At 37.7% G+C, this 12,285-nt stretch overlaps 1 protein-coding gene across 1 annotated transcript; it reads left to right on the top strand.

Annotated features, from left to right (window-relative positions):
- Positions 1-4,785: 4,785 nt before the first annotated feature.
- On the top strand, positions 4,786-12,138 carry LOC114305671 (protein SUPPRESSOR OF K(+) TRANSPORT GROWTH DEFECT 1). Its single transcript, XM_028250794.2, has 8 exons — positions 4,786-5,610; positions 7,088-7,193; positions 9,673-9,871; positions 10,399-10,467; positions 10,556-10,630; positions 10,766-10,864; positions 11,045-11,197; positions 11,708-12,138. Exons 1-8 carry the CDS (start codon positions 5,142-5,144, stop codon positions 11,831-11,833), a joined length of 1,296 nt encoding a protein of 431 aa, XP_028106595.1. The 5' UTR covers positions 4,786-5,141; the 3' UTR covers positions 11,834-12,138.
- Positions 12,139-12,285: the final 147 nt, after the last annotated feature.

Below are 12,285 nucleotides of genomic sequence, written 5' to 3'. Positions count from 1 at the left end.
ACGAGACCCACGCTCGAGCGAGGAATTGTGTCTCATGCTCGAGCGAGCATCGAGCGAAGAATTTCAACAACCGATACTTTTTGCATTTTTATAGGTCGATCGAGCGAGGGAGTCTACGCTCGAGCGACCCCTTTGTTTTTGGTAAGCTCGCTCGAGCGGAGAAAGCCACGCTCGAACGAGACCCCTGTTTTCAGCAAATTTTGAAAAAGTGTTTTAAAGTACATTTTTGCATCCTCATTCCATCCTAGGCATTCCTAGGCCATGTTTAAGGCATCTTAATGAGGGCAATGTTATAGAACCACACCAAGCCATATAGGGGCTAAGTTATTAATCCCAACTGTGTAACTTAGTGTGTGTTCATTCTGCAACTGTATAAGGTTGGCACCCGAGGACGCTGACTAGTCTGTCTATAGCCCAGTGATTTGTGAGTAACAATGTTATAAAGATGCGTTCAACTATAATTATTTTTGAACGATTTACTGTACTGCTTTCTGAAATGACATTGTTTATTGAATGAATGTTTGTCCTATTTGTAAATTGTACTTGTGGCATCCATAGCAACTTACTGTTACTGTTACTGTTACAGAGATCTCTATCAGTTCCAATGTTTGGAACTACTACTATTTACTATTTTGATGGCCATCAACTGACTGTTCGGTCTATTAAGACCTACTGTACTATTTTGCTATTGAACGTACCACGCATGACTGTTATGATTTCTAAATGACTGATACGACATGAAATATGAGCCACTGATTGAATAATTGATTTACTGATGCAAATGACTGTTTTAATTAATAAAAGGACATTCATTCTTAACCCCTTTACACATTTGTTATTCACTGGGCTTTAGCTTACTGTTTATATATGTATGTAGGTGGTCAGGCATCGGACCAAAGCTAGGAGTGTCAAGTTAAGCTCTTGTTTTGTCAAGCCAACCATTGTGCCTCACTTTGAGGTTCCAAGTCTGTTCAAGCCAAGGCTATTTTAGGGTGTCTCAGATTTACCCTTTTGTCTCTGTTTTATAACGAATGTTTAAGACTTTTGGCTGTACAGTTATGGTGAAGGGATTGGATCCCTAACCTGTATGTTACGCGTATCTGATACGTATATATATGTTTATGGTTATGTTGTGGACTAGTCTATAAAAGTCTTTTTCCACTCAGATTTTCACAACTCATTGGACATCTTCTATTTACTGTTTGGCTTCTTCCAGCCCCTTACTCTGTACTATTATTATTACTGTCAAGCAGGCCTTTGGTAATCACAGATTACCGGCCGGTTACGATGATAAGCCCATAGGGGCGGGTTTGGGTCGTGACAGGTAGGAATGCAGGACCGACCCAAGGTTCATACCTCGGTCAGGAATAAACCTAGAGGTCACAAGCAAGTACCTAGTTCGGTCTCAAAACAACTTTGGACTCACAAACAAGTACCTAGTTCGGTTTCAAAGTGATTTGGAATCAAAGCATATTTTTTGAAAACTAGTTGGTGAGCCTTTATGTTTGGGAGTAAGGCTTTTTAAGTTCATAAGTGTTTGTTCGAGCATTTTTAACACACGTATATGGAGATTAAATACTAAAGATGCAAGTACAGAAATGAATACAAAGGAGCATAAGAAAAAGAGGTTTTTTTATGAACTTACGAGTTTTAGGGTGAATGAAAAAATTCAAACAGCAATGGAGCAAGTATAGCGCAAGGAGCTGGAGCGCAAGATACTGGATCGCAGAGGGAATAGGTCTCAAAAGTACAAGAAGGGAAGAAGATGAATAGTAGGGGTGAGATTCAGAAAATGGGTTTTGAATAGGCATAAAAACGGCAGGACTTTTCGAACATTTTTCGATAAACGTGGGACGGCTGTGGCAGTTTAAGGAGTCAATAGGTATCTGCCATGTGTCACAAACAGGACATAATGTCAGGTACGTGAAGTGACGGGTTGTGGCAGGTACAGTACTGAAGACCGATCTTATCCAGCTCGGTGGAGTTGAATATTTTAAGCACGGTGGTATTACTTGCTTTAGTTCGGTCGGCTGAGACGTTTTAGTTCGGCTGGAGAAGAATAAATCCAAATCATGCGTTGCAGATGGAATTAAGGGGCAATTGAGAGGGTAATTTATGTTTGAACATGGGCCGAGCTGGAACAAGATGGGAAATGGACCGAGCTATAGGCTGTGGTGATGGCTTGCGAAGTCTAGTCCTTTATGCCATCAGTTTGGCCAAAACTGTTTGCCAATAGACTGGTCTTACTGTTCTGAACTAAGGTGTAGAAAGAAGATAGCCGAGTTGTAAGAGGACAAGGCAGAACTGAACTAGGTGAGCTCGGTGAAATCTGTTGTACAGCACGGTGGTGTTAGCTCGGTTGTTTTGCTACCAGACCGTGGTAAGACCATCTCACTTGGTTAAGCAGTGAGGAGGATGTAAAAAGTTAAGCATTATCTTTGTGATTCCTAGGAGGACTCTACTAAAGAGAGCTAAAGTCTTATTAGGATTATGCCAGGTGGAATCTATGAAAGCTCATAACAGGACCTATGTACAAGTATCACAATTCTTACTCTAAAATATACAGAACTTTTTGTCTATCGTCTATTTGCTGACTTAGGCATTGGAGAGGTATCCGGTACACACCCGCCGGCTAGCTCACGTTTGTGTTTTCAGGAAATAAAGCGACAACGTTGGAGAAGCGCAAACTTGATCAACAGGATTAGACGAGAAGAATATTTTGTGCTCGTACACAAATCGATCCCAAATTTGATTTTCATAAATTGTGTACCTTACCTTTCTAGCATAAAAGAAAAAAAAGATTAGAAAACATAATAGAAATAAAAATATAACCGTAAATCCTATTTTCAAATAATATATTAAATCTATCTTTTCAAAATCAATAGGACCAATTGGTCTACATAAAAATTTTTGGGTCTAAATAGATCACCATTTCTCAAAATGAGATTTAAAAATTTTCTTAAAATATATTAACGTTATATTTGAATCATAAATTTTGGAAGAAAAACAAATGAAAAAAAAATATATATTTCATTTATATTTTTCTTACTTTTTTTTTCAAAAATTTATTTCAATTTATGATTTAAACACAATCTAACAACAATTTTTAGGTCAACTAAGAGAAGACTTTCACATCTAAAAAAATAGAAAGGAAAAAAAAAAAAATTCATATCTTGTATCCGGACGATTTATGTTGAAAAATTGGCTTTGTTATAAACTTTCGAGCAAAACATAAATGGTCTGATGATATTTTAAACCTAATTAAAACGGAAGATCAATAACAAAATGTGTTAAAAAAAACAAAAACAAAATGAAACTGATTATCTCTAATCTTTACTTAAATTTGTCATCAAATTCAAATTTGATAAAAAAATTTAAAAAGTAAACTCAAACGTTTTTATTAAAGTAATATCAAATAGAAGGAGAAGCAAATATTTTATTAAATAGAGGGAGGTTTGATCTTTTATCAAATTTAAATTGTAACAATTTGATAGTTTTTTTTATTCATGTTCGAATGATCTCCAAGACATCTTTTTGAACATTCTCCCGGACAATTGGACATATGAAAAAATCTAATAAAAGTTTTAAATTCAATATTAAAGTGAACAATATCAAATTAAATTTTTATTTAAATTTAATAATTTTTTTTATTCAACTTTAGGAATGGCAACGGGCCGCGGCGGGGTCGGGGACTGCCCCCTCGTCCCCGATCCTCGAAGATTACAAAATCCCCGCCCCCGCCCCCACCCCGCCCCTGGCGGGGGAGCTCATCACCCTCTTGTCCCCGTCCCCTAACGGGGATCGGGTTTCCCCGGCCTTGAAATATCCCCGAGGTTTTTTTTTTTTTCGAATTTTGTTCAACAAATCACTGACTAATCAATATATATCACAAATCAACAAACCAATTTTGTTCAATATATAACAGATCTAACAGATCTAACAGATCAATATGTATCAGATCCAATTAACACAGATTAAATATAATTAACACATTAAAAAAAAATTAATCTGAACAATACAGATCAATATATAACAGATCTAACAGATCAATTTTGTTCAAAATATAACAGATCAATATATAATTAACACAAATTAAAAAAAAATTATTCTGAACAACACAGATCTGAGTACAGATCAACAACAACAACATCAGATCAGAGAGAGAGAAGACAGATCTAACAGATCTGAGGACAGATCTAACAGATCTGAGTACAGATCTGGCCAATGACCAGGCTCTTATGGCGAGATCGACGGTGACGGTGGCTGTGGCTGTGGCGGTGGATTCGGTGGTGGTGAGAGACGGACCTTCTACTTAAGAATAAAGAGAGATGAAGTGGAGAGAAAGAAAGAGAAACCGAAGCGAGGAGAAGAGAGAGAGAGGGGGGTCGGGGCCAGCGGTGGTGGTGGTGATGTCACCATGACGAACACTGTGAGAGAGCTGTGAGAGAGAGAAGAACGAGATTGTTGAGAGAGAGTTGAGAACGAGAGAGTGAAGAGAGTGAGAGAGTTGAGAGAGAAGATAAGAGTGAAAGAGTGAGAGAGTAGAGAGTCAGTGAGAGAGTTGAGAGAGAGAAGATAACATGAAAACAGATATTTATATAATACAACTAAAGAGGCATAGAGGCGGGGCCGCATCGGGAAAATTTCGAGGCGGGGTCAGGCTGGGGCTGAGGAGCCTATTCCCGTCCCCGGCTCGAAAATGTATTTTCAATACCAATCCCAGCCCTATAAAGAATAATTTTTAAAAAATATTCTATTTATCAGGACGGAGCGGTCCGGATTCTCATCGGACCGGGTTGATATTACCATCCCAAGTTTGACGATGCTCAACAACATCCCGATCCAGGCCCATTGGCTCGCTCGTCTGGGATTGGGCCGATCGAAAAGTTCACGCACGCACTCATCTACGTAATCTTCACGTGTTCAACCAATCAAATTGAACAAATCCGAATAAACCATTTCGATCGCTGACTTCTTCTTCTTCTTCCTCTTCGATCAAATTATCAACCCGAAAATCCATTTCTAGGGTTTCAAATTCATCATCAAAACCCTATCTTCAATCATTACAATTTGCTTTTTTTTTTCCTCTCAATTTCACAGACGATTTATTCATATATATATGTGCGAAGAAGAAGAAGAAGATGTATAGTAATTTCAAGGAGCAAGCGATCGAGTACGTGAGACAAGCTGTGCACGAAGACAATGCCGGAAACTACGCCAAAGCCTTCCCTCTCTACATGAACGCTTTGGAATACTTCAAGACGCACTTGAAGTACGAGAAAAACCCTAAGATCAAGGAAGCGATTACTCAAAAATTCACCGAGTACTTGCGCAGGGCGGAGGAGATCAGAGCTGTGCTCGACGACGGCGGTGCTGGCCCAGCCGCCAACGGTGATGCGGCGGTGGCCACGCGGCCCAAGACCAAGCCCAAGGATGGGGAAGATGGGGGCGAGGATCCGGAACAGTCGAAGCTTCGGGCCGGGCTGAACTCGGCGATTATCAGGGAAAAACCGAATGTGAAGTGGAATGATGTTGCGGGGCTCGAAAGTGCCAAGCAGGCGTTGCAGGAGGCGGTTATATTGCCTGTTAAATTCCCTCAGTTCTTTGTTGGTTAGTTCATTCTTTTTTCTAATATTGAATTGAGTTGAATATGGATTTGAGTCTGATTGCTTTGTTCTTAGTTTGGATATAATTTGATTGGTTTTGTAATTGATTGAATCTGTTTCAACTGAATGAAGTACAATGACTACAAATTTTAATCTCTGATTGGGAGTGGGTCCATTTTTTGGCCACATGAGAGCGGGTTTTGTTTAAATTCTAGGTCTTGGACAAGGATGGATGTATATCAAATTATAGTGCACTTGTATCGGGATAGTATTGGTGATATAATAATATATCGGCCAGTATTGGAGAGTAGCCGACAGTGTTGTTGGCCAATTTTTATATCACTGAATAACGGTGTAAGAAGAGCAAAATTCTGTTACATCTGTTACGTAATGGCCAATACGATTCTTTATTTAAAACCCTAATGTTGTGCTTGCTTTGGGGATGTGGGTGGATTTGGGAAAGGGAAAAGGAAAAATGTATGTAAAATTAGGTGAAATGTAGATATATTTTATTTACATTTTACCTATCTTTTCACTTTATGTTTCCAAATCTCTCCTCAAATTTCTCAACCAAACACAGCATGCGTTGCACTTATATTTTAAATGTTTAACATCTGTATCCTTATCTATAACGTGGGTGTTTACGTGTTAGAATTGTGTGTTATCTTAAATTTGGAGGCTATTACACCATTGTTTTAGGATAGCTTTTATTTCCCTGTTCACATTTTTACATATTGTTGGGGTATCGTGACTCATATGGACTTTGCTTAGGTCTGTTTAATTTTTTATTGTTGTTCTTAATTTTCTTCTTCCGTTGATCTTGGCTTGTTGAATAAATCAAATTAGTGTTTGATTTTGTTTGTATTTATATTGTGATTTTCATTTTAAGCAATTTCGTTTTTGTTTTGATAGATTAGTAATAAACTAAAAGCACCATAGGGGTGCAAACCATGCACACATGAAACACAGCTTTGAGAGCCTTCTGAAAAACTCAAATCACCTATCATTTCTACTATAATGTATACATGGGTGGGTATATAGGCATGAGATACAGTGAGTTCAAAAGATCAGGATAGGGACATGGCAGCAATACAACAATATGATATCATATATATATATATATATATATATTTTATTGGCTTGTATATGAATTTCTTTATAGCTTTTATTCTTTGATGGAAGATAATGAAATAGGCTGATGTTTAGAAAGCCTAGCAAATTGCTGCTCTCATGCTTCATGCATGTGCAGTGTGATAAAGTGCTTCCTTTTTATCTGAGACAACATTGGCTCTGTGTTGGTCATTGATGGGAGAGGCGACTAGGAAAATGCTATTGTTTATTCTGTTGTTACTGATCAATGCTATTATAATGTTGAAATCATGGTTTTTATAGTTCATTTGATCTAATTTTACAATATATATATATTTTATCGATAAGTAAGCTGATGTTACGATATTACTTGTTTGCTTGCTCTCTTTTAGGGAAGAGGCGGCCATGGAGGGCTTTTCTTTTGTATGGCCCACCTGGAACTGGGAAGTCCTACTTAGCCAAGGCTGTCGCAACTGAAGCTGATTCTACGTTTTTCAGGTAAATTATCCGTCATCAACATTTAATGTTTTGCTTGTTTGTATGAGATATCCATATACGTTTATTGGTTGCGGACCTGTGGTATCTTCATGCAGTCTTTGCAGCTAGCCTTGCTTCTAGAAAATATCTACCCTTTGTCGTCAGTATTTTTTTCTTTTTTCTTTTTAATTTCTTGATGCAGCAGTTGTAGCTAGATTTTAAAATGTATATACATTTTGTTACCCATGTACTTAACTTCACCTCATATTTTTTTCCTGTCTCAAGAGGTCTGGAGTTTTCTTTCACTTGCATCTTTAATATTTCTGTGATTTGCTGCTTGATGTCAAACTTTAATGCATATGTTTACATTTTCTGTGCCCATGATGGATGCTTATGTAACTGTATTGAGTAGTTGTTTGTTGTATCTGTTCGTGAATTATCACACAAGATTTTCTCCATGAAGGTTCAATAGTTACCGCATTCCATATGCTGTGCAATGTTAAGTTTATTTTTTTTGATCAGCACAATGTTAAGGTTTCTATACGATATCATAATCAATCTTTAATATTTGTTTGCGTGTATGGGTTATCCCTCAATTCATCTTGGAAAAAGTTGCTTCATTAGACATTTTCTGTGTGGTTGTAGCATATATGAGCTAGTTTGTTTTTTGTTTTTTTTTTCCCTTACAATCTGTGATGGCCAAATTGTCCATGTGATTGGATTTATGATTATAATGATCAATAAGTATTAAGGAGCCTTCCTTTCATTGTGTTTTATGACATTTGAATACATGGATACTTGAGACCTACAAAAAATATTCTGGATTCAAGTCACTGTCAGTTCTGACTGAAAACCAGTTCAGCAGTTTGGGATCATTGGAAATTATATGCCTACAATGGTTTTTATTACCTCCTATATCCCTTGTCATCCCACCAAGGGGATTCGTCTAAGATGAATTTGTTCCATATTTGGTTTTAGGGTTTTGATTTTAGTGGAGACATTTACTAAGGAAAGCATAATTTTTCTATAATGGAATCTATGTGTAGTGAAAATGGCTATGGGGTATACCTTCACCAGAATGGAGAATGGGGTAGCACTTCTCTGAGAAATTGCATTCTATTTGTCTTTTTTGTCACCAGCAACCAGCAAATACACAGCTCACATCTGTAGTGAAATTGGTTCTCGTTTATAACTGAATTGTATGTGCTGTGGTGCTTCAATAAAACTATTTCTTATGTAGCATTATTTTGGTAGCTACCCTTAACCCTTGGTATCAACACATTGATGGATGGTTTTTTTCTTTATTTTTAGTTTCTCCTTCTCCCTCCCTTTTAATCTTTTCTTTTTGGAAGAAATGCTTGAATTCTTGGCGGAAAGCATGCTTCTTAGAAGGAAGTTTGGATAAAGTGCACTTCATGGTTTCTCTTTGAACTTGTATCAGTTTAAACGTATTTCTTTGGGGTTTGTCCTTATCAGTTTAAACGTATTTCACAAGACAGTTACTATGGTGCTTCCTAGCACTCGGTGTACTTGCATCCAGTCATGAGAACTCCTTTCATTTTTTATGGTTGTTCTATAGGTAATCTAGGACAACGTGGTATTGAAGGAACTTTAGGAATGATGGAAACATTGTTAGGTTTTTGCTAAGTGTGTTGTGAAGGCTTTGCTGCAGAGGTGGAAATTTTACTTGTTTTTGAGGGGCTTCAGAATACTGTCACTTTGAAATTCCATCACTCCCTGGCAGGAGTAGATTCTTCTGTAGTTGTTAGCTGGCTTAATTCTAGGAGCTGAGTTGGAGATTAGCACTTTAAAGAGTGTTTCTGAGTGGCACCTCAAGATGTGCCTTGAGGCGAGAGGAGTAGATAAAAAGCTTTGAGGGATGAGGCACTTAAGTTTGAGTGCGCCTCCTTTTGAAGTGTACCCTGTATTGGGCTCGGTGTTGCTTTAGTTGTGGAAAGTGCTTGATTTTGGCCTTCTCTTTCCCCATAAAATTCTAATGGGTTTCCAGATCAAGTAATAAGCCGGCTAATTGTATGGTCAAGAGGGTCTTATGGACAACTCTTGCATTAGTTGTGGAAAGTGCTTGATTTGGCCTTCTCTTTCCCCATAAAATTCTAATGGGTTTCCAGATCTAGTAATGAGCCAGCTAATTGTATGGTCAAGAGGGTCTTATAGCCATGGAATCTTTCAAAGGAAATATAAACTCTTGATTAAAAACAAGAAGACGAGAAGTCCCTGCCATGAAGATAGAGATATAAATGAAATGCTTAAGGCATCTTCTTCATTTTACGAATTCATGGGAATGACATTTGTATAGTATTCAACTCTGCTGCAACATATCTGGTGCACATGCAATGTCATCTTTGTTAAACATGTTTCATCTGTCTGTCATATTTTGTGCACACACATCTGCGGTCTGTGCCTCTTTTTCTATTTTTATTTTTATGTTCATGAACTTAGGCCAACAAGTTGGCAAGTGCCAACTGCTGTTTTTGTGCAGTATTTCTTCATCAGACCTGGTTTCGAAGTGGATGGGTGAAAGTGAAAAGCTAGTTTCAAACCTTTTCCAAATGGCCCGTGAAAGTGCACCTTCAATCATCTTCATTGATGAAATAGATTCTCTATGTGGCCAGCGTGGAGAAGGAAATGAGAGTGAAGCTTCCAGACGTATCAAAACAGAACTTCTTGTGCAGATGCAGGTATTTATTTTGCACTGTGAAGTTGTGAATCCAACATTCTGACTTCCCTTTACAACTTCAAATTTGTAGGTACTTTCCCGTTCCATTTTCAAATGATGGAGTTTGAATGAATCAATCTTACAACATGGAAACTTATTTTAGGATTGCAAGGAAAATGGTGGAAGTTTGTGAAATCCACCTGGAAGGACACTGTTATTAATATCATGTCATACTACAGATTATAGAAGTATTTAACCTATGTTACATGGACTTGGTATGAGTATCGGGTGCGGGTGTTTGTCCACGTATTGAACCTCTCTAAATCCTAATCTTAGGATATAGGGATATGTATCCAAATGCTGGATATTTGTACATTGCAAGTCATTGCTTTAAATCATTATTTATCCACTTTGTTTTTCTTTGAGCTCCCTTTTCCCCATCATTCTAGTGGTTTGAGTTTGGTACTTAACCTCATTAGTAGAATTATTTTTCTTTCTTTCTTTCCTTCTTTCTTTCTTCCTTCCTTTCCTTACCAAATACATTTTCAGGGTGTTGGACACAATGATGATAAAGTTCTCGTTCTGGCAGCAACAAATACTCCCTATGCTCTGGATCAGGCAAGGGGATTACGAAAAGTACTTTTTATTTTTATTTATCTATGACAGTAAAGATTTTCCTAATGTAGCTAATAGATAATTATTACAGGCCATCAGGCGACGGTTTGACAAGCGTATATACATTCCCCTTCCAGATGCGAAGGCACGGCAACACATGTTTAAAGTAAAGGACTTGTTTCTCATCTTCTTTCAAGAAACAAAATCCAACAAAGTTTGGACAACATGACCTTGTTCTATAGTCAGGGATTCATACAGGAGATGCCCCTCACAACTGGGTTGACTTGTTCTACTTTTGCAGGTGCATTTAGGGGATACCCCTCACAACTTGACTGAAAGTGACTTCGAAAACTTAGGTCGTAGAACAGAAGGCTTTTCTGGTTCAGATATTGCCGTCTGTGTAAGTGCAGGGCCTTATGAACTATTTTCTAAATTTCCCGAGTAGCAGGCCTTTTATCTAAAGGAGTCCCGAATAGCATGTGTTTTAGCTTTAGCATCTCTCTCTCTCTGTCACACACACACACACGTATGTATACAAGTTCTTATTTTTATTTTGTTTTTGTTTATTTTGCTCTACTAGGTTAAGGATGTCCTCTTTGAACCTGTACGGAAAACCCAAGATGCCATGTTTTTTGTAAATACTAATGGATTGTGGATGCCATGTGGACCAAAGCAACCAGGTGCTGTCCAAACCACAATGCAAGACCTTGCTGCAAAAGGACTTGCTTCAGAGGTACTTACATATTATGGAATTTTATTTTGTCAGTTATTCCTGTTGGGAAATTTTGGCATTTTATGAAACTGAATTGATTCACCTTAAAAAGATCTTACACTAGACATCTTGGAATTGCTTCCATTGAAAGTTAAAACGGGTGATAACTACATCACATATTATGAAAAGAAAATTATCTTAAGCCTCCGTTTGGGAAGTGGGTTAGCTTTTTGGCTTTTTTGGCTATTTTAGCTTGGGCTAAAAAGTTTGGTTTGGGAAGGACTTTTTGGCTTTTTGACTTTTTTGGCTTTTTTGTGAGAGAAGAATGTAATGATTATGGGTTGGATGTGATATTTTGTTTTTTGTGGCTAAAATAGCCTATTTTGTCTTTTGTGGCTAAAATTGCCAAAAAAGTCCCGTTTAGCTCTTGCCAAACGGAGCCTAAAGATGCTTCAACCCAACATCTGTGATCCCAAGAAAAACTTTTTTAAGCAACTGAATGCTTCTTCCTTATAATTAATGCCCTTGCAGATCATTCCGCCACCCATATCTAAAACAGATTTTGACAAGGTCCTTGCAAGACAGAGGCCAACTGTGAGCAAATCTGACCTTGATGTGCATGAGAGATTCACAAAAGAGTTTGGAGAGGAAGGGTGATGAAACGGATACACGTCGACTTGATGCTTTGGCTATCGTTTGTATTTTATATGTTGCAGCTGGATTTGGAGATGTATCGATCTATCTAAAGCTTCTTCTATTGGGGAGGCGATACAACTTTGGCTTTTCTTCTGTATTGAGAGGGAAACTGAGGTACGATACTTTCTGAATTTCTTGTTTTAATTGATTGTAAAAAAAGAGAGTAATGGGTATTGCTCGGAATGTTGTCAAAGATGATGTGTATGAAATACTAGTTGCCTGTGTTTGGTCAGGCCTTTCTATTTGAAAGCATTATGTTATAACAAGCCTTTCCAATTTTCCAGGTAAGTGTATTTTGGTTTCTGGATTTCTTTTTTAGAAACTTTTGTTTTCTTTTCCCCCCTGTTTTCTGCAATAATTTTTCAAACCCGGGACGCTAATGGTAAGGCTTCCCTTATTGTTCATGGTGGTGT

This window comes from Camellia sinensis, chromosome 12, assembly GCF_055761805.1.
Source record: "Camellia sinensis isolate YWXY chromosome 12, ASM5576180v1, whole genome shotgun sequence".
NCBI classification, from domain to species: domain Eukaryota; kingdom Viridiplantae; phylum Streptophyta; class Magnoliopsida; order Ericales; family Theaceae; genus Camellia; species Camellia sinensis.
The sequence above is the reverse complement of the archived record's forward strand: the minus strand, read 5'-3'. Positions and strand labels throughout refer to the sequence as shown.